General features: G+C 42.5%; 1 protein-coding gene across 2 annotated transcripts in view; it reads right to left on the bottom strand.

The window, feature by feature from the left end:
- The window catches only part of magi3b (membrane associated guanylate kinase, WW and PDZ domain containing 3b), a 121997-nt gene that overhangs the window by 21507 nt on the left and 72718 nt on the right, over positions 1-27772 (bottom strand). For both annotated transcript variants that reach the window (XM_071494066.1, XM_071494065.1), the window contains exons 2-7: positions 21925-22041; positions 12308-12427; positions 6101-6307; positions 3665-3833; positions 1040-1119; positions 191-248 (exon numbers count right to left, since the gene is read on the bottom strand). In XM_071494066.1, coding sequence (XP_071350167.1) covers positions 191-248; positions 1040-1119; positions 3665-3833; positions 6101-6307; positions 12308-12427; positions 21925-22041 — 751 coding nt within the window. The remainder of the gene's footprint in view (positions 1-190; positions 249-1039; positions 1120-3664; positions 3834-6100; positions 6308-12307; positions 12428-21924; positions 22042-27772) is intronic.

Raw genomic sequence — 27772 nt, 5'->3', positions numbered from 1 at the left:
AGACAGTATTGATTTATGCCCGTCCACTGCCAATGTGCACTAAGCAGTAACATGCACTTGTGTTGTGATGCCTTTGGCGAAATGAGTGTGTGTGCTATTTGCATCTGTGATAAAACAATTTACACTGTTTGTGATGGTGGAAACTGGACTGCTTGGACATTACATACATCAATAAATACATAACACTTACTCGACATAGTAGGTGCCATACTGTGGATCGTCAATTTCCTCCCAACCGTAAGGCAACTCTGCAAAAGCAAATGAAGTCACATTGTGTTGTGGAACAATGCAAATAGGGCGCACACACAAAGATAACAGAAGAGGAAAAGTGCAGGCACAGTATTTAGCAGACAATCATCGGGGAGTTGTAACGCATTCTACATGGTGGTGAGCTACAGCAGCAGCTACCAGTGTATTTTTCCCCCTGACTGGGACGTTTAGCATAAGAAAGTAGCCATGAAAATAGCCTACAATAATTTAGTGAACATTTCTGTGGTTCCAACAAGCAGGCCGGCTGGAACGGCTGATGTACATCATGCCCTGATGAACATATCAGGCAGACGGGGGGGGGGAGCAAAAGACAGAAAAGCTCTTCACGCAAGAGAGAGCTTTGGAGTTGCTTTTCAGAAGCAACACACCAACTCGCTTTCCGTCTGCCTGTAAAAATCCATTAAAACCAGGCTGGAAGGGTCCCACTCTTTCAGCTGTGGCCACTTACTGTCTTTGCCTGCACTTAAGCACACATTAGCATCCTGGGGATACAAAGGCACGTCTGGAACTGCTTAAAGTGGACCTCAGTGCTAGATTCAGAAATATTTTGCAGCTTGACTGGGATGTTCAGGGTTAATCTTGGGTGACACGTCATTTGGAAGAGAAGTTACACTGTGTTATCTTACCTGGCTGGTTATTTGATTAACTGTGTGGAAATGTGTGCAGTGATGGATCATGTGACGTATTGCCCTTATGTAAATACATGTGCAGCAGTTAATGGGTTAACTGTATGCTTGAGTAGACTAGCTGGGTAGTGCAGTCCACATACCTCCATCCTCACACTTCTCTGGGGGCTTCGCCTTCTTTGCCAAGCGGGGGTCCAGCCATGTAGTCGTCTTGGTATTGTGACTGCAGAGCATAAAGAGCAGCCAGGAAATATCAAAAATAAAAACCTGTGCCAGCATGTGCCAGCAGAGAAACTGCTGATGAACCACGAGTAGCCAACCAAAGGATGTGCCATAACAGAAAAACCACAGCTGTATTCTCCTGTGTAACATGCTCTCATCCACAAGGGTTACTGGATTCATCAACAAACATCTGATCCATTGGTTTATGTTCAGCTGTCACATTACCGTGTTTATGGTTAGGTGGCCTTTTCAGAGGGGAGGAGGAAAAAAACTCTCTGAATGTGAAACACGACAAACTCGTTTATCCTCAAATGCGTTAAACAACTGGGGTGTGTAATCAGGAGGAAAATCACAATGGTCTTCTGATATCTTCAGAGACAAGTGGCTTAGAGCCAAACATGAATAAAACACACAGGCCTGCACGCACACGCGCGCACACACGCGTGCATGTATGTCCTCCCACACACATATAATATAGCCCTCTGAGAGAGGTTTGTTGACTCTAATGTTCTAAAGTCAAAGTATCGATTGGTTTAGAAAAACAGTTTAATATGTCTTCATAAAAACCTGGGATTTTAAAGCTGTGTTGTTTGGTAAAGAAAACAAGTGAAACAACTGTGGCAGTCAGTGGGAATAAATCTGAGTATTTACACCTTCCGGAAGCTCTGAGCTCCATCAAAGTGGGGCCTAGAAACATTTAAACTCTCGTCAGTCACGTCCGTTATCATGGGAGGATGAGTATTTGTACACTGTACCCAGTTCATTCTTTCTTTCCCTTTTATGTGAACGTGATGCTGTCGAGCTGTTGACTTGTAGATCACAAACCCATCATAACATGAAGGCAGGATCAAACCTAACCCCACTGCTGGGCTGATTAGACACTGATTTGATACTGACAGACACATTTATCTTTGTTTCATTATGCATAGACAGCAGTAAATACAAATACTGTATGACATCAGATACACAAATATAACTTTCATTTTTAATATCACATCTTGCAGCCTACCACCCCCCCCCTCGCAGTTGTAAGATGATATAATTAACATAAGTAACAACACTCAAGTCGTCAGTTGCCCTCAATCTCAGCGCTTATCATTCAGAGCATGGATTGCTCTACTCCCGATGAAGCTAAAGTCAAAGCTAATGTCTGCAGCTTCCTCTTGCTGCTTTTGTTGTGGCTTCTGTTATCCTACTTTTCTTATCATCCCATGAAAAAAAGACTCCCAGTCTGCTGGTTGAGTAAATATTTAACAGCTCACAAATATATAGTTTCATTTATACAAGCAATTTCCTAAAACAACTTTACTCAAACAGGAGCAGTTTGCATTTGTTGGGGACAATTTTCAGGCGCAGATTCATAAACATATGTTGCACTAATGAGTGTTTAGAGCAGAAGGCCAATTTATGTGGGACTGACATGTTCATGGTAATGAAGGAATGTTTTTCACCCAGTGCAATGTTGTGGCTCACTAGCCAGGTCTCCATTGCAGTTTTGTGCAACATAGAAGGACTTTTTTTGAAAAGTCGACAAAATCCAATTACAAATGGTCTGTGTTTCCATTTTTGTGATGTTATGCAAATAAAGCTGGGCTTTTTTTTCTTGTGCCACATCATTCCAATTAAATGTGATGACAGATTTGAGCAGTCTGTCTCTTGATTGGAGCTGGCTCCCTGGGGCATGATGCAGAAGGTGCCACAACTTGAGTGCCAAAAAAGTTTTTCCATTTCAATTTTGCTACATATTGCTTTGTCAAATAGTCTGAAAAACCTCTTGCACTCAAATAAATTTTTTTGTGACGTTTGAGAGTTTTTTCGAAATTCACATATTTCCAATTGTACATTTATGGAAACACACCCACTGATGGTTGTTGGATACACAGACAATTCCTCTGTGTTCTTTTAATGGCAAAACACACATTTTACAATTCTAATGGCTCTTGTGGACAGTAAGAAAATTATAGAATATTATCAGACGAAATGTCAGCTGTTTCTGTCCCTGTCCTCTGTGAGCAGAATGTGTCATTCCATCAAGCTACATACAGCTGAAACTCTATAGGCTTAGTATACATGTCTTTACTTTGGATGTTATATTTCCACTTTAAGACCTTTTGGGACTGACAGCATGTTCAAGCTAAATGTGTTTTATAAGTTCTGATTGATTGAAATGTTTGCACTAAAATTAAAAATGTATTCAGTGCTGCAAGCAATGACCGTTTTCATTACCAAATTAAACAGCTGATTCATTTTTTGATGACTGATTTAGTCACTAAAATGTCAGAGAAAGTACAAATGGCCATCAAATGTTCCCAGAGCACAAAGGTGTCCATCTATCATTTGAACAGCAGTTAAAAGAGAGTTTATAAAAACATAAAATGTGCATAAAAGATGTAAATCCTGGTATTGGAAGAGCATGAAATTCAAATATAGTAATTTCTTGCGAAAAATGCTGATAAATTTCGGTTGATGCTCATCAATTACTCAGCTGACTAATTGTTTAAGCACTAAATTGGTCCCATGACCCGTGGGTTGCGTCAGCCACTTACTCTATGAAGTAGACCATGCCGGTCTCAGTGTAGGCCATCTCCCAGTTAAGGGGCAGGGGCTCCAGGCTGTCATCGCGAGGGAGAGAGCTCCATGTGCGGAAGTCCATGGAGCTACTGGACTGGGTATAGCTGGGCACTGCTTTCCTCCAGTCTGCCCTCTCTTTGAGCTCTGGAGAGAGGAGTGGAAGAGAGGATTAAAAGTGGAACAACAGGGAGAAAACAGAGCAGACGGAGCGAAAGGTTAGCCCGCAAGAACACCTCTGCTCTTCTGGTTTCCTGTCTGCTGCAGGGAGTGGAGGGAGGCCTGATGTCACTCATACAATTTGCATGTCAGTGATGGTGTGATGTGTGCATGTCTGTGCCAAAGGGCTGTTTTGCATTTGCGTGTGCACACAGTGTTAATGCATAGGCCTATGTGTACTGTATGTGTATATTCCCTGTGGGCTGCAATGACAGAGGCAGGGTTTCATATTAAAAAAGGGTTTGAACCCTGAGGCAGTTTCTTTCTGATGATGTTTTACCGCTGCTCTTCACATACATTTTACAGCGTCTTTGGACACTCCTTTAATGAGCAGCTGCTCTACAATAAACATGAAACATACAACAAAAGCCCTCCTAATTCACTTAGCACTTCATGCCTTCCCTCAGAAGACAGTTATAAAGGGATGAAACACGAGTGCTTTTCATCCTTTTCTTTTCATGTGATGCTAACCTCCTCACAACAGAGGATAATGCCGAAATATGTCATGCACACCACAAAAAAGCTTTTCTGGGGGATGTATTTCCTAAAGATCTTTCCACCTGAATTTTAGATTGAGTATAAAATTGCTAAAAATTCAACCACAGAGCCTCTCAGCAACATCAACGTGTTAGTTATCCGTAGTTTCTAAAAAGCTCTGATCGGAAACAGGGCTTCACATTTAAAGATGCAAATGCATCATACTGCATCTGCTCCAGTCATGTAAACACTTGGAGAACCAGGCTTGGGGGTTTTGGGGGGGAGGGGTCATAATGATGGCCTGAGCGAAGATGGGAGAATCTGCAAGAGTTTAAAGACTTACAGCTCATATTTTCCATTAACCCCTTTTTTCATTCGGCCATAACTCTGCCCATCTATGGCTGGTCTGAGACTCCTCTGCCACAGCTGTGGGCTGTAGCAGAGCAGTCAATTGTGACCGGTTTCTTTCCATAAAAAGAACTTCTGGATGTCTGGGCATCATTTTGTGTTTGATTTCAATATGACACAGCAGTTGGGTAAACAGACTTTGGATTTCTGTGAATCCTTTGTACAGCTGAGCAAGCAGTGTTTGCACCGTGACTGTCAAAACAATGTTTCATTCAGCTGAAAAAAAAAAAAAAGAAAAAAAAAAATTCAGCCTGGACCCCAGCTCTATTACACCAGGTATGGTGCACAGTATGTAACCTACTTCTGTTGCAGGCTTGTTCTCAGCATTAAGGACAGATTTGCTCCTTTGAGAGCTGAGGCCTCGTCCTGATTGATCACATACACAGTGTCCTGCTCTCTGGATCCCACTTTCTCAAGGTGACCTGTGCCACAGTATATTAGAAGGTAACAGTAACAGCACTGCAAGTGGAGGAGATATTAACAATCTGGCTGTCACATTTGAATATGTGTGAGAAAAACTGTCACCTTGGAGACAACATGTCAGCTGTGTTTAGTCACTGAACGTAGCTCAGGTGAATAAACCATTAAATACTGGTCGTATTTAATGGTTTATCAACTGAAAAACAATTAGTTGATTTTGAACATTGTTGGAGTTTGACAATTGATTCTTAGTCACCGAGACCCTGGAGCCCAAATCAGGTCCAAATCATATTCAGTTTACTTGGGTCAGAGAGCGTCCTGTTCTAGTGCCACAGGTCTGTGTATCAATATGTTCTTTCTCTGGTCCAGGTCGAATTATCCATCCAAACCATTTCAGTTTCATCAGTTTAGTTCTTAAACACAAAAAAAATATACATATAAACTGACTTTTCAAAGTCTTGCATCAATAGTTACATTTCTGTGTGTAACAAATCTCTCCCATCTGGCACCTAATTAAGAAGAAAAAGTGTAAAACACCATTTGATCTGGGTCTACAAAACAGTGCAACCTTGACTGACAAATAAATGAGAAGCAGATGGGACAAGAGCTCAAGAGAGATGATCAATCCGCTCAGGAGGATGTCGTCATCGATCTTTAAATGCTGTTTTATGTGATGGATTCAGATTTGCACAGCACTGTAGTGTCCTCAACCACCCACTGGGCCCATTAAACTGTATACAACCTGCAACAAGCCAAAGTCTTTATGTCCCACAAAATAAAACAGACAGTGACTTTAACCTAAAATGGCAATTGCACAACCCAAGGACGAACACAGTGTGGCAGAAACTCTGTTATTTAACATGACGTTCTGCGCTTTGGCATTTACTGACCAGGCAATCCATTGACCAGCGGTGGCCTCTCATCATCGTCCTCCTCCTCAGGGACTGCGCTGTCCTTCCTGTCCATCTTACTAACTGAGGTGGTACGTTTCCTAGGAACCTCGCCACCGTAGTCTTCATCAAACAGCACCTGATCCACCAGGTCGGGCTGCACCAGGTTGGGCTCCGCCGGAGGCTTCGGGGTCCCATAGTAGTTACCTTAAGAAGAGAGAGAGAAAGAGAGTGAATGAGAGACTTTTAATATAACACAACCACAGTCAGAGAAATCATCCACCCTGTCTAATATCACTCCAATTCACCTGATTTAAATCAAAAGTTAATTCCCTGACTGTCACACCCCAGCCACCACTCATGGTCGACTATGTACAAGTTTCAGAAGTCTGCTTCCTCTGCATGACGTTCACTGAATCCCCACGTCTCTGAATCCCCTGCTTTGTTTTCCCTCAGTAACTGCACCGCAGGGCTGTCATGACTCATGTAACATTAAAATGACTTCACTTGGAATTTGCCAGCAACTAATTACACTGATCATTGAATACAGCAATTATCTATCTCTCAGCTTGCTTTTTTTTTCCAAATGAAGAAAAACCTTGTGTTACGGATTATAATTATTCAGTGGGATAACAGTACTCTGTAAACAGGAGAAGGGGGTGGTGGGGGGGGGGTTAGAAAAACTTTGCTAAATCATCTGCTCATTTAGCTCGTGGGGTGATCCATCTATGTATGGCTGGTGAGCAGTATGTGAAACTCAATTTATTTGTAGTAATTATTCAACCTCTATTAGGATTATAAATAATGTGCATACTAATTTCTATCTCTACCATTTATTATGATTATTTGTGTGGTAAATGCCTCTCTGTGAGATGTGTTTATGCAATAATATCAAATTAATGTTCTGACAATCCGTTTGTGAGGGCAAATATTTACTCGGTTCTCACAATAAGCAATCATCAGATTGAGTCTACTCAGCTAAATCATGATTTATAATTAGATTAATTAAAGAATAGGGAGAGGCACCACTGGGAAATAGGGATTTTCAGCAATTTAATTAGCCTCCATAAACTTGATCTTATTTTTTAATTTGGACCCAGCTGCACATGGGACTGTGCTATTATGAACCTTTGATGTACTTAAGCATGAACATGCAGACATGACAAATGCTGCACTATAAGAGCAGCATTTATCAGCTCCAGATCATTTATAGCTCGGTACAAAGAGGGAGAGACGACAGCAACATGCATGCCAGGAAGAACAGAGGGCTCCGAGGAAACATCATAGTCATTCCAGCAGCTTCACAGCACGATACAGTAACACCACAACAGCTTTTTTGAGAAGTGAGCCCATCTCGAGTCTGGCCTCATCTCCTCAGGCGTGCCAACTACAATACACAGCAAACTGGGTTAATGCAGCTATGCTCAGATTCCTCAAAGCAGCAGAAAGGTTGAGGAGGAGAAGGAGGCTGGATGAAAGCCCGCCCCCCTCCCCCCCTTGTCACTCGACTCTCTGTTTACTAAGTGACACTCATCCGCATTTGTCAAGGATGGCTTCATTAACAGGAGAGATAGCAAGGAGAGATTGGGTCTGCTGGCTAATCTCCGCCTGTCTCCTGCCACACGTTGACATTCATCAGACAGACGCTACCCCTGTGATTAATTACTTACAAACATCGTCTCTTGGCCCGTGATAAATATGTGTTGCATATATAGAGGTGTGTGAAAGCGGCGCATCAGTGAAGATTTGTGGCACCGTTTGCCAATATAAATGGCGGGAAGCCTCATAAGCTGATGAGCAGGGGAGCTCGTCTGACATTACTTGTGATCCTCGTGTCACAGGGTTGATGAGGCGGGAAGAGTGAGCCTCCTCTTTCAAAGTGCGTGCAAGCAATTTCATGGTGGTGAAATCAGCTCCTCCAAATGAAAAGACTCCAGTAGTCAAGGGCACTATGCATAAGATACACAAGGTCATGAGCGCTCTTTCATCTCGCCGAGATGGGAAGCAGATAGTGTTAACACAGCCACACCACCACAAACCAATCCACCCAGTATCCCACACATCGCAGCTAATGTATGAATTCTGTACTCCCTTTCACACCAAATTTAATCTCCTGTCCGTTTTCCTTCGTTGTTTAAATCTGACTCAGTATCACAATGGGGATTCTTAAACAACAGGTTTGAAGTGGATCACAATTTGGCAGAATTTCCTGTTCCCTGGTAGAAGATTAGCGATGTCATTTGTCAGGGAAAAACACCCTCTCTATGAGGAGAATTTTATTTTCCTGGCAGTCCCTCCAGTCTCGCACTTCACTGCACTGGACTGTTCAGCTCTTGTCCTGCTGCTCTGTGTTGCTCTGAAAGATTGTCCCAACCTGACCCTCAAAGGCACCCAGACTAAGGAGGGACCACAAGCCCAGAGAGACTTGCTCTCAGCGCCTGGCACAGATGGCTGATGTGTCTGCTTGGCAGGAAACCTGGGACCCTCCAGACCAACATGGAGTAGCCAGCGTGTTCCCTACCAATCACAGAGCAGCCTGGACCCACAGAAACAGTCTGACCCTGGCTAGGCATGCATGTGTTGTGTCCTAACCTCTGATCAGCATTTGTTGAGAGAAGGCGAGAGATTAACAGGGTCATACAGGATGACAGGATGATTTATTAAAAAGAGGAGAAGAGTGAATGTTTAAATTGAAATTATATGTTCAATGACTCCCATAAAATATCTTCTAAGTAGAGAAGAAGCGTTTTACATGAACCATTAGCATAATGAGCATTCAGGCAAGTCATTTGGGACTATTAGTGAGACCATTATGATTAGCTAAGAATCCCATTAGCTTAGTACCTTGAGCACAGCTCACTTACTGTGCACTTTTAAACTGAAGGTAATTCATGAACTCTTCACAGAAAGAATGCCACCCATGTGACCTATCCAAGAGGGCATTGTTTATTTTCCTCTTTTCTCAAGAAAAAAAAAAAAAATAGGCTGCCTCTGAAGCACAACCAAATGGAGAAAATCCCATTCTACGATCCAATTACCTCCAGCTCCTCTTCGAGTTGACTGTGCTGCTGAGAGATCAACACTCTCTGCCACAGTAGCCATAGAGGGCTTGTGCTGAGTTGGTTTAAGAGAAAGAGAAGAGGAGTGGGGTGGGGGGGGGCACAGCTCCTATCAGTGCTCAGTTCTCTCTCGGGATACTATACTGAAACATCCCAACTTTTGAGGAGCTAATCCACACATCTGTGTGCAGCCAAGGCAGTGCTGCTTCCACAGGAAAGGCGGTTTCCATTGGGAGCGGAGGAGCTCAGCACACCTCTTTATCAACACCCGCTCTCTCTCGTATGCTCTTCCTCAGTTTGCTCTCCATTTCTCCCTCTCTATGCACAGTGAACCTTTCTATAAAGGTGTAAATCCCGCCTGGCTTCGGCTCAGAGATGAAGGACGGCTTGTGGGCGACTTGGCATCTCTTGAAACCTGATCTTCAAGTTCTTAGATGATCTGTCCCAACACAAGGAAGGACGGGATTTATGGCGAGTGTGCGCTCACATGTGTGTGTACCTGTGTGTGTCTAATGTCATTGCTGCCACCGTGCTACAAAGATGAGGGAAGGGGGACTGGCACCTTATCACAGGGATCAGGGACTGTTGGAGGAACCTGCCTCAACGGGCCCATCACACTTCATGTTAAAATATGCACTTCATCATCTGTAAATGCAGACACACACACACACACACACACACACAGATACACAGAAGCAGAAACACACTTGTGCACACCCGGAGGAAGTCGCTGTCAGCCTTAAGGCTCTTTCTCTCTGGATGAGGATTTGACTTTATCTTTTAATTCTCCATCATATAGGAAGCACAAGATGCGGCTGAATGGGAGTGGGAGAATGGTGCAGAGCAGGTCCATTCATGTGACCAGAGCTTGCCCCTCAAACATTTAGAAAAATCCTCTCCCATTTTCCAGCAGCCCGGATTTGCAGTGAGAAAGAATGAGCTTAAAGAGAGCGGGAAGATTATCATGTTATTGCCATAATCATTGCGCAATGTGAGAGAAATCCTCCGTTCCAATCCCCTCGTGACACAAATACACTGCGACCGTCTGACTTTCTAAGACCTCTGAATGCAGGGCAAGTGCTTATGCTTCATTGTAGTGTAAGGTGTTAGAAATGGTAAATATTTGGCCATTCAGCTGCAACATCCCTCATTATGTAAACTTCTTACTGGAAAGAACATAAGAACATGACTGCACTTGTCGCCCTGTTGTTGAATAGGAGTTGCCACTGACTCACATGTTAACTGCAGCTACTTGCTGTCAAATGAACATTTATGAAATAAGTTTTTTTAAGACAGCAGAGAGAGGTGGCAGTTTGTGTGTGTGTATGTGTGTGTTACTCCCTTTATTCAGAGATCCTTTCTGATAAGAAGGGCCTCCATTATGCCGCCTATGCTTGTTTACACTGAACCAAACAAAGCTGGCATAAAACCGCCCCCATGTGATTTTCAGATAGCATGGCGGCGTGACATGTAACACGACAGCATTGATCCCTGTCCCACCTTTTCCACAGACCCCATCCCGTGTTGGTGCCTTTCATACAGAACAGCGAGGCGGAATAAAGGCATAAAATTCCTGCCTTGAACTGGCTGAGTAAAAGAAGCTTGTGAGAGGAGAGAGGGAGGGGAAGGAGAAGGCTGGTTTATCCCATGAATAAAGCATGACTTGAGAGTAAGAACACAAGTGGGACCTCCTGATGTGTGACTGTGCAGCCAGCCGGTGGGATCAGCAGGTTGAATGGTTTACATAAGGTCACCATCAGGTGCTACAGCTGCTTGCATGCTCACATATTATTGTGTGAATATGTACTGTATACTGTACTGGCAAGAGTGGACAAAGAGGTGCTGACTCAAAACACACAGAGGGAAGCAAAGTATACAAGCATTAGCATACAAGTATTAGCATACAAGTAAGTGTAAAGACTAACACAAACCACAAGTGTGCATGGGAGTTGAACTGTTGCTGATGATTTAATGAAATGAAAAATGAAAGAAGAAAATGTGCAAGTGCTTCCCTTATAATTCAGTGGACTTTCTACTTTCAGCTGGTAGCACCCTAAAGGACTTGTGTGTGATGCAGTTGGTAGCATTTACACATTGCATATTTGCATTTCAATGAACCTCCTGCCACATTTAAATGCTCAACTAATATTCCCACTTTTATTACATTTTGCCTTTACAAGATGCCACAGGTAGCAGTCACAATTGGCTGAATGATTGACGTGTGTCAAAGCTTCTTCTCAGCCAGATTCAAACTCAGATCACTGTCTCAGGAAACCTGTTTAAACACCTGTTTCAGGAAAGCAACATTATAAACACCGGGGCTGTCGCCAGCATGCTAAGTACATGAGACTAAACACCTTTATTTATAGGAAAAATGGTGATGAGAGAGAGAGAAGGGGAATGACATGCAGGAAAGAGTCTGGCTGGCTGGGAGTCAAACCAGGGACCTGTCTGCTCAGAGTGTTTGCAGCCACATGGTGTGCGCCATAACCATTCAGCTATCGGGTCCCCCCTTGATATGTTTTTTGAATTTATCATAACGCGCAGTTGCATTTTCTGTAAGGTACATCTTCCTAAGCAATAGCTTGAATTTGACTTTATTGCTTATAAGTCAAATTTTAATACATTTACTCAGGAAATCTACACCTGCATCACACCTGTCATTGCTGGTTCTCTCTGGTTGTAAAAGGTTGGCTGGTAAAACATTTACTCTTTGACAAATGTAAGGTTTATGTTAATCCTTGCTGACAAAAAAAAAAAAAAAAAAAAAGTTAAACCCTTGTGTGAATTTTTGCAGTATTCCCATTTATATTTAAATCTCAGGTCTGCAGGCTTCATCCCTCAGTGGCCTGCTCCTCACACAGAGTGGAGAAACTGAATAGTGGAGCTCATCTCATGGGCTGCAAGTATCGCTGCTAATCTGCCTGTCACTTCCAACAAGTCTTTAATCATGTTTCACTGATCAATACATTTCATCCTGCTTGTCACTGTTTCACATAGGCAGGCTGTAAGTCATAATAACTGTGAATATCGAGCTTGTCCTCACTCCATTATAGAGAGCTGTCAGTGTGAATCTTGTAGGTAAATGTAAGCAGCCACACACACACACACAGGTCTCCAATACTCCTAACACTGTGGTGACACCTACCATCATACGTCCCACTCTCCAGTAGAAGTCCACTCTCCTCCAGGATCCTGAAGTCTCCAACACTGATGAAGTTGTAGTCCACGCCAGGCACCTCCCCCTCTCGAGGAAGCCGCGTGGTGCCTGGGAAAACAAAAAGAAAAGAATAGACATGCATCAACATACATGTCCCAACATGTTCTAGATGAGAGACATAAGTCCAGACAAGTGAAGATAAGACAAGAGTGCAGGAAATGTTGCTTTTCAGACAAACCAAGTAAAGAGGATGTTTTTAGGTAAGTGAAATACAAAGAGGTTCAAGGTTCCTACAGAACTAAAGCTAAATTACAAACGCTGCAGTTCCATGTTCATTGTGTTCCTCCTGTCTGTAAGTGTTGCAACAAGATGTGTCACAATCATGGGTTTGGCTGCTGAACTTTTATTTCATCACAGATGCACAGTTTGAGAACGATCTTTAATTGACATCATTCGTGATTCACAAGTCACAGAGGATCCACTTTGGGACAGTGGTTTTATGATCTATCTCTGCACAAGACTGTAGCACATTTAAGGAAGAAGGGATATTGCATTTTGGAACAAAAAGCCACAAAGACCTTGGTGCCATTCTGTGAGAGATAACTGATGAAGGCCTTTGGAGCAGTGAGGGACGTAATTCATTTAATCCTTTTTGAGTAACTGCAGCTTCTGCTAACAAGTTATTATTGGGAGGTTTTTGATATATGTGCTGAATAGAGCAGACATGAAAAAAAAAACAGCAGAGAAAATTAGGGATATGAAATATAATGGAAGCAGTGGGGTGTGTAACCTCCTGGTGCGGTTCAGTTTCTCTCAGCCCCATGGATTGCAGCGTCGATGCAAATGACACGAGGCCATTCTGAGTTCAGATTTCGCTCCTGCTATGAAGCCACAGTCTATTTCAATACTGGCGGGAGTTCTCTTCTTCCCAGGATGAATATCCACGAGGCTCAAATGGACAGCGAATGATTGCATTAGCATGAAGATTATGTAAACCATATTCCATAAATAAATAAGTAGGACTGTGTCACTATTGCACTCAAGGCTAATTAGGTGGTGCGCCACCAAACTTGTAAACTCCACAGAAATAACCACAGCTGAACATGAGGAGAGACAGCCAGTTATTTGTTTGCATATGAGGCTGAACAGAGCACACAGCATTAACCAATCATCTGTGCCACATTCCATGGCAATCTCTGTCACCTAAATTTACTGTCACCCATAGTTATGGAACAAATACATTTATTCACAAAGCATGCTGAATCCTTTTCAGGGTCGCAGGGAGGACAGAGGGGTGAGGGGGAGGGGCTTTGAAACAAGCCAGGCAGACCACCAGTGGATCGCAGATGCTAACATAAATACAGTCATTTATATTCAGAAAAGCTGGCAATCTAAAACCTCAGATCAACCTGATTTCAATGTCAGAGGAAATCAGAGCACACTGAAATGATATTCAACTGAGGCCAGGAATGTCTTGCTGTGAGATGAGTCAGAAGCAGAGTGTGTACTACATCAGGATCAGAGTTTAATGACTGAATTTCCTTTCACACATTCAGGCAATCTGACCCTCAGTGCGCCTCCTTACAACAGCAAGAACATACAGTAGTGCTTTGTATAAACTATACTTTAAGGACATTTGCTGATCTGTTTGATAACAGCATGTTGCTTTGAAATAACCTTAAATAGCATATTCTTGTGCGACTGTGTACTCTCACTGATATATAGTTGCATATCCTAAGTGCAGCCACGGTCAAAGATGTGCGCAGCCTTGAATTAAAAGTGCATAATTCAGAATATCTCCAGGAATAAATGCAAATGAACCAGAATATTTTAACAAAATGTCTGAGGTAACTGAACAAAAGAAAACTTGCATAATAGTGAAATAACACAAGCACATAATGTACCCTGGACACAAATATTGTTGCCCTTTTAATGAAGTTATTTAAACAAACCAAGAAACAAATAAAAACTTGCTTGTTCTTAAAAATAATGATATTATTGTAATTTTCAGTGTTCACGTGACTTCAGTTAGCCAGTGTTTGAATCTTGAATTGCTTTCATCAGTTCGTAATGTTATCAAGAAGTTTCACAGTCATAAAACTATTGTGACGCTTCCAGGACGTGGCGAGAAGAAGAAGAAGAAGAAGAAGAAGAAGAAGAAGAAGAAGAAGAAGAAGAAGAAGAAGAAGAAGAAGAAGAGAAGAAACTCAATGACAGAAGTTTGTGAAGGTTGGGGAGGATTGTGGAAGACACATCTAAACAGCTTCAGGCCGACCCAGAGCAATCTGTTGTGATGGCGTCAGCCTGTAACACGTTTATATCCAGATACATAACACATTAAATCAGCAACTCAAAATGTTCACTATACTGGCATTACTTTGTGTACATCAGATGATTGGTAGCATTAACTGGAAAATAATCAGTGTATCAGTGTGTTATATACAGCAGCCTGTACAGGATACTACAACAGCATACTAGTATTCAATTCAGTTATGGCTCTTGGTTTTGGTGTGCTTCCTCAACATTTTCAGTGGCCCCATCTGGTTAGCCCTATGAACATATTCCGGAGGCGCGACAGCTGAAATCCACCATTGCAAAAAATGACTCCTGTAAACTCAAAAGAGCTTGAGGGCATAGCAATGGAAGAGTGGCAGAAACTACCAGCTGACAGCTTCTAGATGGCTTCAGGAAGCGATAAGAGGTTTCTCACCGTCAGCGCACAAATATTAGTACATTTAGTGTTTCTATTATTTTTTCTTTTCTTCAATACCCCTGGATTTTTTTTTATAGTCTGGTTTTACAAAAATAGGTTTATTTACAATTATTGTTGAAGATAGTTCTTCAACAATAATTGTTGAATCCACTCTGCAGATTGTGGTCACTCAATGGCCTATTAATGAACCTTACGTTGCCATTCCCTTTTGTTTTTACACTCTTATATTTTCTCGCTAATTGGACTGTGACAGCTTCCCTGCACCCAAGCAGAGGAGTAAAATCAAGGCCGGAAAAAAAAAACCATTAGAGAGACTTCCTTCCACAATGTGCCTTGATACAACAGTTTGTGCTACCAAAAGCTGTTGACATTGTATTGTTTGTGAGAATGCCAGCCTATGCAGCTTCTCATTACCCACTTGTCTGCCTGCCGGCACTGGCTTTGGTCCCTCAAAGATGTCCCCTGTAGCCCAATTACTTGAGCCACAGTTATGTACCTGCCAAGTATCTCCCTGAGCTATCATCCTGGATGTCACACCGATATATACCATAAGTCTCCTATTGTGGATCAGCCACTGACAATATAATGAGGTCTTGCTGAGCTTTGAGGGTAGAGCCGAGTGAAAACATCAAATCTTTTAAAGCAGAACTTGTAAAATTTTGTCGTACTTTCCTTAGCAATACAGTCGTTGACACTTTGGATAAGCCTTCAAATAAACTGTTGAAGGCTGATTGTTCCAACAAAATATAACACTGCATTGATATAATATCAATACAAGGCTGTTAATTAGACAAGATGAGAGGCGCTTGTGTGTAGAGAGGCTTTATCAAAGAAAACAAAGATTTTCTGTCAGCATATAAAGTTATGCACACTGCTGGTTAATACAGCGGGAGATGAATTTGAGTTGTGTTAGGTGTAGGCTACAGTATAAGGAGTACTTCCACACTTTAGGATCAATGCCACTGTCATGGCTGAACAGTAATTATGAAGCTACAGCCAGCAGCCAGTTAGCTTAGCTTAGCATACACTGGAAAGAGGAAGGAACAGTTCCTCTTTGGCTCTGTCCAAATAAGAAACTAAATCTGCCCACCAGCACCAGAACCTTTTCTGTACCACAATCTTTCCCTAACCTGTGAGTGCTTAAACATAAACGCGCAGAGGTTAAAGCCGTGCATTTACATGTGTCTGTGAGAGTCTGTCTGTCCTGGACTGAAACGAATTGTCACTTTAGTCTCGCAAGGTCTCAGGCCTGTGCACTGCTGAGACCTATTTTTCGAACAGTCTGGACTGGGAGGATGTCACAACGGGAGCATCAGAGGTAGTCGGTAAGAAATGGCAGGCCATAAATTTAACATGGTGATTTTATGCACAGTTTTATGTTGGTACTTCAAAAAAAAAAAAAAAAAAGATGGCTTAGAGCTTTGCTGTTGGAACAGCAAGAAAGGTCGGGACAAGTACTCACTTTGGGAAGGCACAGAAAGGAGAATCCTGTTCAGTTTTTTCTGCATGGTTATGACTCTGCACAGAGGTTAGATTATGATGGTGATTCCTGATCATAAAGTGTATATCTAAAATAAGACCCTGACAGTCTGTGGATGTGGAGGCAGTAAGACTGAAACAGTGCCATTTTAGTTATTTTCTTTTCTTCCACTTAAAACGATTATTAGCAGCTTTCACTACTTTTGTAGCTTGTAACAGAATCTCTGCCTTACAGAGTTTGGTTCCTTTGTTCCTGTTCTTTGTTTCATTTAATAAATTCTAGCTTCACTGTTTTACAGGCTGTGAAACAAAAAAGAAAAAAAAGGACTTAAAGCAAAGAAGACAGAAGTGAACCATCCATGCAAAGCTGCTGTACCATGTATAAAACCTAATTATGATTGACAGCTACCAAGCACCACAGTGACATCACCATAGCATTACACACAACCTGATTATCTATCATGCTTTAATCACATAGCCTGTCAAACATTATACAACAACAAACCAATAAACATGAACACACAGTCAGACTGGGTTGTCTTTCCCTAAACCAGATCATTTTTACTCCCCTTCCTCATAAAAACGCCATCATTTAACAGTGAAATTGTGATGAGCGTTATCAAAGGGATTATTTGTACGTTTTCTCTGCGACCAGATGTGGTTTCTTGTCAGGAGCGGGTGGTGGTGATTGCAGCTTGACAAGAGCTTTGGCCATTGTTGTCTTTTAAATACAAGAGGTTATAATACGCCCAGCTGAGCAGCACTGCGTCTTCAGGGCGTATTAGAGGTTAGAGTGAGTCGCTACTGGAGAGTGACAAGATGGGCTAGCTGGTTAGCGTGCTCTCTTCAGTAGAAGAAAAGATATGCTAGAGACAAGAATTAACATTAGCGTTGCTTTCCACCGCCGGAGACAGGTCTTGGCAGGTCTTGATGCTGAACCTCACAAAATTTCATCTAGACTGGGGTGTAAACAGCTGTTAATGCCAAAGTTGGCTAGGGAGAAATAGCAAAACTTACAAATAACTCCTTTAAATCTGAAAAAAAAAACCCAAATACGGTCCAATATATGGTGTTACGTGGGGTGGCCCCCTTGTGGCTCGCCATTGTGAGAGAGGAAAGAGGATCATCACAAAGCCAAAGTCTTTTGTTTGAGTATTCACTTTTAACAAATGACATTGAGGCAAGAAATACAAAACAACTTATTTACAACCTTCTACTCTTCTATCCTACAATACAATAACAATCAACTGGGGAAAAGAGGGAGGAGGAGGATATGAAAAGGAATAAGTGACAGCATCTCACTAAACAGAAAGGTCACGGAGTACAGATGTATGTGCCCAAGACGTGTACCGATTCCTTCCTGAATTACTCTGCATGTGTGCCTGCACCAGCAGTGTGTGTGTGTGTGTGTGTGTGTGTGTGTGTGTGTGTGTGTGCAATGGAGAGTTAGCGAGAGATCAAACTCTTTCTGCCCATCTCTAATCTCTGTGGGGAGTCGAGGGACTGCGTGTGACCCTGAGCTCTCTATCGTCTTAAAAAAAGATCCTCCTCCTTTTGTCCTCTCCAGAGCTCTTGAGAGCCTCCTCTTGTGTTTTTGCAAGAATCCAAATGAGATGGAGCCCATCCCAAAACCCAGTGAAGGAGACACAAGGATTTACCACACAGACAGTAAAGTCCCTGCTCTCTTTGTCTCTCTTCTCCTCACTTTCTTGTCTATTCCTCCGTTACAGACGACTCTCTTATTGCCTGTCTTTCATATTTCTTTCCTTTCAACATGAATTATACTAAACTAAACTGGCCTGAAAGTAGAAACTAATACTTTCATCATAGCCCCAGAGAGCTTGACCTCAGCAGAGATGACCCTGTGGTGTGGGTAGAACACACAAACACAGATCAGCTGCAGTTGCATGGGAGTACAGCAGTGTGGCTGTTAACTAAAGTGAACCACTGGCACAGTGACACAAACCATCTCTGCTAATCCTCTTGCTGTTTGTGTGAACATCACACACATTCTGGGTATAAAACCACCCTCAGATTTTCTTTCTTATCATCAATTCATAATGTTTAATACATTCTTGTGTTGCAATTTGTAATTTGGTGGCGTACCAGTACTCCTTCAGCCTGCCTTGTATACCTCTACCCCAAGTATTGATTTCCGACTGAATGAGTAAATGACTTCTCCTTGTTTTGGTGCACAACAACAAAAAGATGAGGAGTCGAGCCTGTGCTGCATGTTTCGAGGGTGGAGCTGCTGGAGCCAAATAACTGCAACGAGATCAAGAGGGAGAGTGAATTTTGGGAGCAACAGACAAGCTCATTACTCAGCGAGCGCCTTGTATTGTATCTGCACTGTGGTCCACTGTGGTTAAAGTCAGTTTTTTGCAGAGGTAAGTGTCATACAAAAGGGACCTGGAAATGCATGTAGCTGTTAGATCTGTATTTGCACTTCTTGAGAAAGGCGCCCACACACTGAATTGATAATCCTAAAGAGAGCTGATGTTTTAACGTCAAACTTTGATTGTTGTAAATATTGTACACACATTGAGAAGAAATGTGGGACAATCTAGGACCTGCTCTGTAGCAGTTGAATACATGGACTTTCTTAATGAATGTGTTGAAATACAAGAACTGCAGATGTATGTGATTATAAACCCTGTTATTAACATTTCCTCATTGACAGTGAGAAACATCACTAAAGCCTCAGTGCATTGGGAGACCTTGGTGTAAGGACTAAGTACATCTATTCAATAAGTGCAAGGAGATGTGCACCAAGAGTGCATAGTAAGTGCTAGTTAGGCATGTTAGGGTGTTGGGAGAGGAGGTGCCCTCGGAAGAGATGAGTTTCCAAGAGATTCTTGAAGATAGAGAGGGACGCCCCTGCTCTGGTAGGATTCAGTAGCTTGTTCCACAATTGGGGAGCCAGAAATCTTATTAATGTGGGCAATTCAATTAATCAAAAATGCTTTTGCTTTTATAATTTTTAATATTTTGATATTAGATGATTTCCACAAAATCGACATCATGAATATGATGAAAGTTGAATAGAGAAAGGAATAAGCCGAAGGGAGCAAACCAAGTTTCGGAAGAGGCAGGCGAAGGTAATTGAAACAGAGAAAGAGTTAAAGTGAAATGGAGAGGGTGAAGGATGGGAGACTGAAAGCGAGCGAGTGAATGATGGAGGTGCCGTCACTGTGCGAGTCCTGGTCTCTTGCTCATTAAGACAGTAATTCAAGCAGGGGATTAGAGAGTCAGACTTGTGCGGCAAGCCACTGCCTGCTGATGATGAATGGTGGTTAAAGGCTGTAAAACCTCAACAACCGCCACTATTGTACATAAAAAAAAAAGAAAGAAAAAAAAGATGGCCATGTTCACAGTGGTAGTTAATATCAGGTTTTGTGTAGACGTGAATGTTGGTGACTGAGAGCAGAGCAGGGAGGCATATGAGTGTGGAGGAAAAGAGCAGGTGAGAATGACAGGTTCCTGGAAGAGAAACCACTGTGGCCATGAGTTTTGTAAAACTCTATAATCACCTTCTGTCCGTCCACTGTAACTAAGCAGAGATACCTCCAGCGCTGCTGAGCTTTGAAAAGGAAAAATTCAATAACATTTCAAGTTGACCTCAACTGCCCATGAAGAAGCAAAGCTGTATGAAGGGACGAAAGAGAGAGTGAGTGAGTGAGTGAGTGAGTGAAGGAGAGAAGTCATGGCAAGCAGAGAGGGGAAGAAAAAGGAAAATAAGAAGTTCTGGAGGTTGTAGTATCCCTCCCCCTCCAGAAAAAAGAGAGGAAATTAAATATACATGAAAGGTAAGCAGCTTATTTCCTGAAAACTTTCACACTTGTGCATTCAAGTCCCCTGTGAACAAGACAGAACAACTTCCAGCCCATGGGGGGTGGAGAGCAGAGATGCTGCTTGTTTGTGACAGTGCTGTGCCTACGAGTCTGTCATCGCCTCAGGAGCAGTCGCTCTCCATATGACTAAAGCCTTGACTACACTCAATTATGGCGTTCGTCTGAGCAGAGTCAGGCTTCAGCACGACGTGGTAAATATCTGGGCCAGTGTATCTGTGAGAACATCACCGCGGTTTTCAGAATTGCAGATGCTGCGTCACAGTCACGTCTCCTGTTGTTGCCATTTCACCCCCACACGTCACATGATGTCTTTTTTTTTTAAATTCAGACCCTCATAATAAATGAATCATAAATGACCTTTCCTTTTTTCATTCGATAAACATCTCTAAGTATAAATAGAAAGTTATAGAGAGCACATTACAGTGGCAGCAGAGAGAAGCAGTGTACCTGAAAAAAGAAAAATAAAGCTGCTTTTCTAAATTTAGAGACGTTTGCACCAGTGTGGCAAATAATCTGCATTTCTGCAACCCACACAAACCTTAATAGGGATATTAATTTGCACCTTTACTGTACTAACAGCCTTGTCACTCTAATTTTGGTAATTTTCATGCTTTCGTTTAAAAAAATTACAACATTCAAGCTCATAAAAAAAAACAAAACAGAAAATGCAGAGGCGTCAGCCTAAGAATGTGTTGTTTTTTTTTCTTCTCAGCTCCTAGAAAGTGACATTTTACAGATACAAGGTTTTTTGTGTGCGTGGCAAAGGCCCATTGTACCCTGCTCATCCACTCCAAATACATCATGAACATGATCATCCCTTTCAATAACAAATGGTTCCATTTTATGCAGCAATCCTACAGACTATTACATCAGCAGCTCTTTTGCAATGTTAATATTTGATTTAAAAGACAAATATTGAAATCAATGACCGATAATAACATACACAGCTCACTGCAGCTGTTCTTGGCAGTCCACAGTACCAACCTTTTTATTTACCCCCTCCATTACTGATCTATGCAGAGAACAATAGTTTGTGATGGGCCCACTGAGCGTCAGCGAGGGAAAGCAGAGCAGTGGAGGGAAAACACAGGGTTATTTATGGGAAGAATATGACTTTGATCACTGTGCTGATAGGGCACACAAGTAAATAAGTTACACGGGGGTTAGAGCGATGTCCTTGGTCGGATTGCTATGGTGACAGTGTGTGTGTGTGTGTGTGTGTGTGTGTGTGTGTGTGGCAGACAACTGTGAGACAACGACAATGCATGAGTACATTAAGTATGTGTGGGTTTGTGTTTGCAGGTGCGGTGTGTGCACACAGTCCCGCATAGCTTAATGGAACAGGGAACACACCAATGCTGCTTTTTGTAGGATGGATTTCCAGCTGTGCACTGCATACAGAACATCCTCATTCTTCCCATACAGTGCTTCAGATAAGAAAAAAAACATATATGCACTGAAAGTAGGTTATGATGTACGTTCCTGGTTTGCTGTGTGCTTGTAGGAGCTGTTGAGTGCAGTGAATGAGGATTTATGCATGCACTCCTGTAGCATGTACTTACAGGGGATGGTGCGTAGGTAGAGGTTGTCCCGTATGATCTGCTGGAGCTTGTGGTCCAGCGAGCCCTTCTGAAACTGCAGGCTGAGGTAGTGGCGCAGGTCCGTGTTCAATACTTTACCTGCAACAACAGAAGCAGAGAGGGTCAATAAAAACGTGGCGGTGCTCTCTCTGAAGGGTTTATGTCTAAAAGGAAACCTATCCAAGTGACATGTACCCCCACAAAGTGATCAATACCGCAGGACTGGATCAAAGTGATTTTCCGCTTGACACAACTGTTACCCTGTTATAGCACAGATGTTATAATTTTTTGTATTTTCACAGATATTGAGTGCTCAATGTCACAGAATAGACTCCTTACTCAGTTTCTACATAGTTCCAAAATCAATATATTCAGTTAAATATATTTCTATACAATCATATGTTTCATTCCTTTTGAAAGCAGGAACAAATAATATTAATTCAAGTCATACAGGAGAATACATGGCACATATCACATACAAATAGGGACATTATCAAACTACTACTTCTCTGGGAATAGAAGATTTTTACGCATAGTTGCAATATTATAAACAGAATTGCACATGTATGTACAGTATGTAGGACCACCTGTTCTTTCCAGCTTGGAGCTTAACCCTTGTTGATTCCAGTTTGATCACTGAGGGGATTGAGGGATAGGATGAAGGTTAAACAGATTTTTAGACTCTTATCTCTTCAGTGAAATCCACTTCAATCATTAAGGGTAAATGGAGATTTAGGTTCCAAGAGAGGTTACTGAGGGACATTTGGACCTAAAAACACTAAAAATGTGTTGGGGACAAGCCAGCACAGTGCTGTACTAGAACGCCTTTCTGACTCTTTTACATACTGACTGAAGTTTGCTTGTTAAAAAAAAAGCCAAGAACAAACTGGACTGAGCTGAGTTCCTTGTCATCACTGCATCCATTCATTTGAAGCAACAAATCTGAAATCCAAACTGCTAAGTGACAGATGATGGATGCCGTGTTCGTGCTCGACTGTCTTTACAGTCTCAACAAATTCACACAAGCCTCAGAAACTTTTCACCAAAGATGTGCAATGCCACAACCTCAAAAGTGAGGCGCCAGACACTCTCATAAGAGAATCTGAAAAGATTTCGCCTTTGCTCTCAACTCCCAGAAGCCTTTATAAAAACAAAGGAAGTTCATGCAAAGTTTTATGACAGAGGAAGACTTCAGAGTCGTCAGACACAAGCAGGGAAAAAAGTTTTTCTCAGAGAGAACATGATGAGGAGTTTGGAAAACAGGAAGAGATCTTCGGTGTCTGCCTGCCCTCAGCTTCAGCGTGAGCCTCATCTCTTGACAGAAGGGGGAGAGGAGGCTTTGAAACAGTTTGACTACAGAGGAGTAATCACTTTTTCCCCCCACTTCTCTCCCCTGTTCTCTCTCTGTCTCTCTTTCCTTCTATGTTGCGCACACAGACCAAACTCTGCTCAGCACGACTCCTCTCTGCATTGCTATGAATACCAATCAGCAGGACTAAAGATGAGATCTTGCTACTGTAGATGTACTGTATGTGCTAATAGAGAGGGGAGATGTACTTGACTATGGAGGGGTGATAGAATAATGATGAGCTCTGGGAATATTTCAGCTTGCTTTCTCAACCCTCAAAGATTCTTTTCCTCCTCACCTCGCGACAGAATACAACACAGGCCATTAATGTGAAGCCGCAGCGACACTATTATCTCCTGTTCTAAACTCTCTCTCTCTCTCTCTCTCTCTCTCTCTGAGTTTTGGGGGCCGTTGTTGACTCACATCAAAATGCCCCTCATGTCCACAGGCCTTGTTGCCATCTGACGCTGTATCAGGAGCCGTCATCCCGGCGGGCCTGGCTTTTCAGAATAAAGGTTGCATGTTCTCCGTCTGCCTCTCCAAAGAGGGTTGCATCACAGCTGGTCGAGCAGGCAAACAGACTGAAACCAGGGAAACCAAGGTCTAATCTGGCAACTTCATGTCAGAACTGTCCCAGAATGTCCTTTTTGTTCAAATTCAGCCCACACACACTGAAATTAATAGGGAAGTTTGGAGGTGCTCCATATGCTTCTGAGGGCTAGTGATGTGCTGTAGCATCCAAAGGAGGATTCGATGACGTTAGCTTCGGGGGGGGGGGGGGGGGGGGGGGGGTTGATCTTTTTCTTGTTCTCAAAATCTCCCTGAGTGCGAGCCAATCACATCAAATACTACTCTAGATACTGGAGCCGTAATTGTGGGCTAAAACTTTACATTTGAGATGATGAAACTCTCTCTTTGATGATGAAAGAATGCTAACATCTTCTCACAGTAGTCAGGAGCTCTGTGTAGCTCACACACACATGCTCAACACATGTCTCAACAATCAGTAGGCAACAGTCATCGGCAGCAGATGTCTGCAGCTGTACAGTGAAGCAGGCAGGTGTGAATATGTCTGACTGTGAGACAGCAGAGCAAGCACAGTGACCCGGCTCTGGGTAAATAAAAGAAAAAAAAGCACGCACACGCACACGCACACGCACACGCGCACACGCACACACACACACGCACACACACAGTGCTCTGATCTGCTCATTGCAGTACAAGTACAGTGCTACAGTGAGGTCTTTGTGGCATCCTGGGTCCTGTCAGAGACTGTTAGTGAGGCTGTCGCATCAGAGAAGCCCCTCATTCCTCCTCCCTGCAGATAACACTGCTATTGTGGCAGGCCTCATTTTTTCTGTAACGGGGGCTCAATGGGCTTATTGTGTCCCATCAGCCAGCCACTCACTTGTAGGTTATTTCTCTACAGCCAGCCAGGAAGATGAACATACTGTACAGCAACTGTTTTTTAACAATAGACATTCAATGACACATCTCTTTCATTTAAAATTCTCTTTTTTCTCGACATTTACAATTTCAAAATTATATATATTTTTATTTTTTTATTGTTCATGTTATTTCATTATACTGCAGTGAATTTAATGACAGAAAATTGGGCCTGAATGATTTTCTGCCAGTTATATCATGAGCTGCATTCTCAAGCTTCCTCCAAACGGACGGATCCCTTTAAATTAAACTGTTGCTTTACACTCAACTCATATGAAGATCCTCTGCTCTCCTCTGCTACCTTGTCTTTTTTTGCATGAAGTGACAGCAGGGGATGTGCCAGAAAAGAGCAAGGTCACCTACGGGAATACTTACAGCACCATGTTGCCATTTCACCTAGCATCAGCAGTACTCATCCTCTCAAACACTGGCGGCTCACAGAAAATATCTGCAGTGATGGAAGCGGTGCCTGGCACCCCCAGTGAAGCGACAGACAGTTAACATCCACACTTAGACCAACACCTCGTTCAGAAGCCACAAAATTAGATTAACACTCCAAGCTGAAGACATAACTCACTCTCACACACAAGCACATGTCATGCATCTGCTTGAAGAGATTCTTTCTGCGAATTGCACAAGCCGACATGTTAATGCTATGAAAACACAGACTCACTGGGAAAAAGATTATGTGAGGCTGAAACACATCATGTCAGTTTTACTACTGAGGTCACTGCAAGCAATAAAGGAGGGGAAACAAATCTACTATCAGTTATTTTAGTGATTTTAATTTCATTCCAGAGTGTTAATAGAGATAAAGTGATGCAATTTTATTTTTGCTGGTGCTCTAACTTTCCCTAAATCTGCCTCATCTATCTAAATTCCCCAGAACTCGTGGAGAGAGTTTGAATTGGTACTTTATTTAGTCATTAAAAAAATGCACATTCAAACCAATTATTTAATTCTAATGTGATCACTAGAGCTTTTCTGATGAGACAAGACTGAACAAAACTAAGAGATGCTAAGCTACGCTGGCTGTAGCTTCTTTATATTTACCATAGAGACAAGATAATAGTATCAACCTTACTCTCAGTAAGGGAGCAAATTTCCCAAAATGTGAAACTAGTCCTTTACAATGCATGGCTGTGCATAGAAAATTCTTCTTCATGAGTCTTTTTCCACACACATTAAAATGTGAGCAGATTCCTGGTGCCTGTTGCGGGATTTCATTCTGAGGCGTTCTCCCTGAGGCATGTGGGACGTCTACTGGGAGGTCATTATCTCTGTTGTCTGACTGTCAGTTCATTAACAGTCCTCTGAACAGGGAATATGTCATCAGGTGTGGAACTGTTCCCTGATACCTGTCTCAGTGCACTGGGTCATCTCATAGAGAGACCAAACACAGAAATTCTACACGCTTTGCACAGAGACAGTCATAAAGACTTGGGGTGCACATGCATGAATGCTAGGAGGGTTTAAATCTCACATGTAACACATTTATTAGACTGAACACAAACCTTTCTTTTTTGTATCTCTCTAATAGATACACATGGGACTTCCACAGACCTGCTGTGAAGTAACATACAATATGCTTTGATCCAAAGATCGTTAATGGGTAACAAGTGGATCTTTTTCAAGCAGGAGAGGAACAGATCAGCAGGATTTTACTCTATAGAAGGAATCTAATCTGATGCCCTGGACAACATCATATGTCAGTGCTTTCAAAATCATTACAAATCACTGTTACAAAAAATAAAACAGTTTTGTTTGGACACAAAAACAACTTGGTAAGGGTTAGGGAAACTTCATGGTAGGGGTTACATTACTACGATCGCCTGAAAAGCTCTAATCAAAACAACAGATTAGCTACAATTTTAGTGTTTTTGGCCTCTTCTGCTTCTCTATATGTTTCTGGTTTCCTGCATTCTGACATTTTACCCCAAGGTGTTTCTTACACCGCATGCTTTAAAACCCCTCTCCCTAATGCTCTACTTCACCCATATTCCCAGTCAGAGAGAAGCTACTGTAGCCCCATCTCGATCCTGGCCTCCCTCCCCATCCATCATATGATGTATGACTGGTCGCCAACATCCTCTTCATCAGCTTCTCCTCTCCCCCTGTAGCACTCAGTCAAACACTAGGGCCCGCTAAGGCACCAACACCTGCAAAACCTCTGGTTTGGCTCCTCTCATCACTCTCCTGTCACTTAATCCCCCCACCCCCACCACCACCACCACCACCACCACCACCCCACCCTCCCACAATCTCCTCCATCCTGCTCTAACGTTGCAGCTTCCTTTGACCATTTTAGGGGACAAAACTGCTCTGGGCACCTTTTAGTGGCAAGCTTACAGCAGAGTCTCCACTCAATTTTTCAGACAGCTGTAGGTGAGACCGGGATCAAGGGGCATCTCACTGACTCCGCTGAGAGAAGCAAAGAATGTGAGTGGTGTGCCATAATCCTGGCTTCTAATCTCACACCTCACACAGCACTGTCAAATGAATTCTCTTCACTTATATAACTGGCATGTGGAGTGTTACTACGGCTGGAGGAGGCTGCATTAGAGGAGTGGAGCGGCTCGCCTGATGGGCCACGGTGTAGCCGTGTTTCCAGTCTGTCTGCTTGGCTGGCTGGCTACACAGATATGCAAAGTTAAACAGGCAGTGGTCTCACATGCCCAGACCTCTCTCTACACACTTCATTTCACCTCATTTTAGCAGTGTGCCCACACAAGGACAGAGGTCTGGAATAAGCAGCTTAAAAGGATGGAGTAAAAGAGGGAGACAAAAAAAAAAACAAGAAAAAATAAAAAATCCAGCAAGGTGATTGGATTTGGGTTTTAGATGTTGGCTTGACTTCAGCAAATTAAATTATTCCAAAGCTATGTTCAGTCATTTGTGAGTGTGTGTCTTTATGAGAGACACACACACACACACACAAAGGCAGTATGTAGTTAGCGTGTAGCTACAAAGTGTGGATTACTGTTGTAGCTTAAATTACAATATTATTCCAGACTCCAAATAATATCCACAGACCTT

The sequence above is a fragment of the Trachinotus anak genome, unplaced genomic scaffold (assembly GCF_046630095.1).
Source record: "Trachinotus anak isolate AG129_WGS33_773 ecotype Australia unplaced genomic scaffold, CSIRO_AGI_Tana_v1 ptg000013l, whole genome shotgun sequence".
Classification (NCBI taxonomy): domain Eukaryota; kingdom Metazoa; phylum Chordata; class Actinopteri; order Carangiformes; family Carangidae; genus Trachinotus; species Trachinotus anak.
This window is presented reverse-complemented; position numbering and strand designations above follow the sequence as displayed.